Here is a 5,709-nt window from a genome sequence, read left to right as displayed (position 1 = left end):
TGCTATGCTGGGTTGCAAAGGTGAACTCTTGTAACAGTGACGTACTGTATTGAGCGGCATTGGTAGCAAAGAGGATGTTAGAGAGGCTGAGTTTTCAGATGATCTTTTTTTTTCCTGGCACAATGGCAGATGAATCCAAACATTAGTCTGGCCAGCTGTGATGATTTGATTTGGAGTTGCTATCCTTTGATCCTTGCTATTAACTGAATTCAGACTTTCAACCTCGGCAGTTGTCAAACTTGCCACCAAAGTAACATTTGTATTGAAATGCTAGTAGGTCATAATGCAGACGATTCATAATATTTACTATCCTGATTGGATGAATGGACAACCTCAGTTACCAGGATTCATGTGATTTGATTTGAATCAAATTTGTGCAAGCTCGTCCCTTCAATATAATCATTCATATAGCAAACAAATGAAACCTTTTACTTGGTAGCAGCCGACTTGTTTTTGCTCGAGCCAAGTGGATCACGAGGAGCCTGCCTGACTCCCTTGTTACGAAGGGAGCTCTACGTGTCCCCAACAGCAAAGAAATGCTGGACTGGACATTCAGCTGCACACGTTTATAGAGGCCATCACCATCAGGCCAAGTACAATGTATAGTTAAAAAAATTGCACATTTGAAGATTTATTATCCATGGTACACACATACATGTTACCCCCAAACGCAAACAGCACACATACAACAATCACCGAGAGTTAGAATCAGAGGTCTATTGAACAATTCTTTCGACACACTAACTAATTACATCAGAAATATGTTTTATAAACACCTTATGTTTGCATCCATCCGTGATTTATTACTTGCTGGGAAAGCCTTCATGCCTTTGAATGTATCCTTGGGACCAAATTTCTCCTTTGGTTGGCCAACTCCTAAATATACAGTTGAAACCCTTAAATGCTGAGAATCAACTTCCATTCTCTAATTTCAATCCTTTGCGATGATGGCTCCTGGCTAGCAAGGCAGCACCGATTGCTGGTTCCACCTGAAATTTCATGACATTTAGGTTAGCTTCCTAATGGATGATAGTTCATCCATGTTTTTTTAAAAAAAAATGACTAATGCCTATACCAATTTTCTTGGGACTAATTTTTTCCCCATGTTTTCAAATGGATATATCACTGCTTTCTTGGCGAGAGAAATGTATGCACATTTAATCTGAAACTATGTTACTGGCATATGCCATTTTATCATATCAAATAACTCAGAGAAAAAACCATGTCTTCTGATATAAAAAGTGAGACCATCCCAAATCTTTTGAACCCAGAAACCAGCATGGATGTGTGCAACAGAGACATAAAGTTTAGAACAAGAATAGTAATGTGTATACTAACCTCAGGCCAAATAGGATCAGTGCCCGGGAAGACCTTGGAAATACATTTTATAACCTCACCACTGATATCCCACTTTTTATTTCCTTCAAGGACCCCTCCAACCAAAACAAGTGGAAATATGTCCTTTCCATCTGCCAGATTAAAGACGAACTTTCAGGTATACAGAGCATTTCCTGTTGTCAGTTCCTAACATTGACACAGCATTTGGAAATGGAAACAGAATCTAAGCAGAATAATATTTGGGTCCAAAGAAAGAATTCCATGTCGGAATTCTTAGTACTCCACTCCGAAGAAGTAGAGTACGTCTTACTTTGAACCACAAGAACCCTACAAGAGTGTCTTTAGCCCGCAACTCATTTATCACAGTAAACCAGTTGCTAAATGCTCATCTATGACATGACAACTGACATGCAGAAGGCAGACAGAATGGGCCAAAAGAACCTTTTGCAGGGAAAAGACCAGTTTTCATTCTTTGCTTGATTAATAAGATATACAATGACATCCCTATGTACGGATGACTTGACTTGATGTCCTGACCCCAGAGAAGTAATATTTATACCTAAGATGCCACTAATCCATTCAAATAATCAAATAGACCTGTTGGACAAAATTAAAGCCAAGTACTGTTGCACGAACAACATAGGCATTACCTTCACCACACAATCTAAGACGTCGAACAACCGCTATAACAGTATCAGCCAACTCTTGGACTGAATCATGCAAAATTCTGTTAGCTACTTCATCACCATCTTCAGCAGAAGATACCACAACTGGTACAAGTGCTGCAATACGAGCCCAAGATGGATCTGCATATGTCCACCTGTGCCAGAACAAGAGTGGCAATTAAGTACAAGATTCCAAATATCAATGTTTTTATCAGCTAGAGCACGGAAAAATATTCACAAATGCTAGAAGCTTTAGCAAATATTAATTAGCTATGAAATATTAAACTGTTAATCATTCTAGGAGCTTAAAAATATGGACTACTAAATGGAATGAGCATAGTGCACCAACAGGATGAATCTTGAAATGAGAAGAAATTAAAGGAGTATAGCCAAATAATGATAAGGATTAATGCCTAATGGAAAAATCCTGTTAGAACAATGCAAGCCTGGTCAGGTTTATATTTACATTGATGAACAATATCGTCATGGTCACAGAAGGTACTGCACATCCTTTTGACACAAATAATATATGTTATGCAATAAAATTAGTGTGCCCTTTTTTGCATATTTTTTTTCTGCCAAAACAGTAGGGGAAACCCTACTGTCTTCTTTTGCATATTAAGCTACCATTCGAGTTCCCAGGGAAGACAACTGAACTGTATACAGATGATGCATCAGTGTGAGAGAACTTACCCTATGATTTCATCTGGTGAAGAAAGTTCAAGCTTCTCAAGGATGTCTCTTGTAAGACTAGTTTGTGGCCCACGACCATCATATGCTTTTATAACTGCTGTCAGGGCCTGTGCAGCAATGCCATATCCACTGCATTAATGTACACATATAGTCACCTACGTTTTCCTTAGTCACAGGCAAGTTGTATTTGAATCACAGAATAATAGGTTTTATAAGCACCGAACAAATCTTTTTAACCAACAGTCAATGGTGAAGGATTTCAAGATGCTGGAAGACCCATCAATTTGGGTGAGAGGCAGGAGCTGCAAGGCTGAGTCAAATGGACTGAAGGAGAAATGGACAATTCGGCCAACCATTCATTCATGGTCGCTATCCCCCTAGTTTCATTTAGGGTATGACAGCATCACTCACTTTTGATTCCCAATTCACAGTTTGGCACCCCCCAGTCAGATCTCCTTAACCAAAAGCAGTAAGTGGTCATCTTCCCAATTCCCCAATTCATAGTTCGGCAAAAATAGCCTTTCTGCGATATGTTCGGGTATAAAGGGCTTTGTTGTCTTTGCATGATATATGCATATATCCTGATATCCAAACAAGATCTGAAAACACCCATATAATTTCTACTGGGTGTGCGACAGACAATGATGCTTGTCAGCTGAGCACCCCCTAAACTTCTGTTTCTCATGTTGCAAATCAGGCATAAACTTTTGAAAAAGAGCACGTGGCAACTGAAAGCACTTATATATCTGTTCCAACAACAAAATAATAAACAAGGAACAATGTTCCAACAATCCAACTTTAAAGTTCAAACAAGGCACCATAAAGTATCCAGTTTCAAGGGTCATAGGGTCCTGTTGCCATAACCATAGATAATATAACTCACCTACCCCAGTCGCCCAAAACAGGCCCGGCACCAGCTGCTCTTGCTACTTTTCCATCTTCTGTAACCCCATAAGCAATGCATCCAGTGCCTGCAATCAGCACACAGCCATGGAGCTTTCCCATTGTACCACTAGCCAGAGCCGCCACTGCGTCATTTTCTACATAAAACTTGGCATTGTCTGGGAACAGATCCCTGGAGAACAAACAAGGTTCACTTAGAAGATATACAAGAAAATGATGACTTACTATCAGTTTTGCATTTCTGGCTGTCAGCCTGTTCTGATTTGTAATGACATACATAAAAAACAGCACCATTCTGACAATCCAAAGCATCAGGGGTGTCCAAATGAATAGGCTCAAGCAATTGAGCATCTTGATATCAGCATTTATTCAAGTGAAATGAAGTGGTTGTTGTGGACCACAACAATGCAACACTTTCCTTTAGGTGCAATACTCAAATACATTTTAACTAACATACAGAGAAAACTATACCGGATCCATTCCAGCATCCTCAGCTGATCTGAAGGATGGTTGACTCCTGATACGGCTAAACAAACTGCTTGGACAGCTGAACGATCTGTGTTGGCCAATGCTAGAGCCTGTGTCATGACCTGCTCGAGAGTTTCCAAGGCGGTGCTTTCTGATGAATAGAGGACAAAGTGGTCAGTATTTCTTTGACTGAACATGTAAAGGGGGAAAAAGAGATAAATATCACCCAGAAAACATTCCCATGTTCCAATTGTATACTGTGTTACAGAATTCTGCCAGATTCTGTTGTTCCCACATTACAACATGGAAAGGTGGAAAAATGAGATAGATATCACTCAGAAAACATTCCCATGTTCCAACTGTATACCATGTTTCAGAATTCTGCCAGATGCTATTGTTCCCACATTAAAACATGGCAAGGTGGAAAAAAGAGATAGATATCACTCAGAAAACATTCCCATGTTCCAATTGTATACTGTGTTACAGCTTACAGAAACATACATGGTTTGTGTACAGAACTATGGACTCTAGTCGCACATTGGGCACAGTATTCCTTTACAATCGCAAAGGAAGTGCAAACCACAGTGGTATCAAGTATCAACACAGGGGTAAATGTTGTGCTGTTTTTCCCCATCAGTGGAAGTTACCAGACTACTTTATAAAACACCCTGCTTAGCACAAGAAATGGTACTATCTGTTCAGCAACTTCATTAAATGCTTGACAACTAGGAACCCAAAGAATCGGAAAATAAGCAGGATGGACAACAAAATGGCATAGCCTTTTAACATTCTATAGAACAAAAGCTAAGTTTTTTTAAGAAAAAAAAAAGGAAAAATGAACATACACGAGCACTATTATGCAAACAATTCATCTATTCCCCTGAAACTCTCCCCCAATTGCGAAGATCCAGTATTTCCTATAATCCTTACAGCACCCGCAACTATGTATGACAAAATCAACGGCGATTAGGCAAGACCTTTCAAGGACACAAAATCCCCCAAAAATTCGACAGGGAGACCACTCGTCAATCACCAAGATCGAATTTTTAACACGAGTCGCGCATCAGGCATCCTCTAAATGGGAAGATCTCTGGCGATTACCTCCGACGGAATTGCGGTTTGAGCACCCGGCGACGACGCGGGCAAGCACGGGGACGGCGGCCGGGGACTCCGGCGGCGACATTGCAGCCGGCAGGCAGACGCAAACGGTGTTGGTGGTGCCGCCGTCCACGCCCAGGATCACGCCGCCGTCAGCAAGCGCCGCGGCCGCCGTCGAGTCCCCGTTCTCGTAGCCGCCCATCTCTCGCGTCGACTCCTCTCTTCTCGGGTTGCGCGAGATAGAAGCGAGTCAGTCTGATGTGTGGAAGATTTTTTACTCGTTTTGGAGTGAGGCATCGGTTCCTCCTGTCTCTTCTCCTGAGGCGCTAATCCATTGTTGTTAGCATGCGTAGTATACAATAATCAGACTTTTCGTTCGGCTGTGGCTAATAGTAAACGATCGTAAATTTTTAGTTAAAACAGTGTTTTTCTCTCGCATAAACCCACTAACAGTACTTCTTCACGAACCAGCAATAAAACAAACCAGCCAACCGAACAGGCTTAATATCTTCCCGTTCCTGGCCTAAGACTATTCCTACTATTG

At 41.0% G+C, this 5,709-nt stretch overlaps 1 protein-coding gene across 1 annotated transcript; it reads right to left on the bottom strand.

Annotated features, from left to right (window-relative positions):
- Positions 1–589: 589 nt before the first annotated feature.
- LOC136472299 (uncharacterized) lies at positions 590–5,489 on the bottom strand. Its single transcript, XM_066470023.1, has 7 exons — positions 5,169–5,489; positions 4,071–4,218; positions 3,580–3,771; positions 2,697–2,825; positions 1,989–2,158; positions 1,339–1,469; positions 590–989 (listed from the first exon to the last, which is right to left on the bottom strand). Exons 1-7 carry the CDS (start codon positions 5,365–5,367, stop codon positions 912–914), a joined length of 1,047 nt encoding a protein of 348 aa, XP_066326120.1. The 5' UTR covers positions 5,368–5,489; the 3' UTR covers positions 590–911.
- Positions 5,490–5,709: the final 220 nt, after the last annotated feature.

This window comes from Miscanthus floridulus, chromosome 8 (assembly GCF_019320115.1).
Source record: "Miscanthus floridulus cultivar M001 chromosome 8, ASM1932011v1, whole genome shotgun sequence".
NCBI classification, from domain to species: domain Eukaryota; kingdom Viridiplantae; phylum Streptophyta; class Magnoliopsida; order Poales; family Poaceae; genus Miscanthus; species Miscanthus floridulus.
Note: the sequence above shows the minus strand (reverse complement) of the source record. Positions and strands in the feature narration are given on the sequence as shown.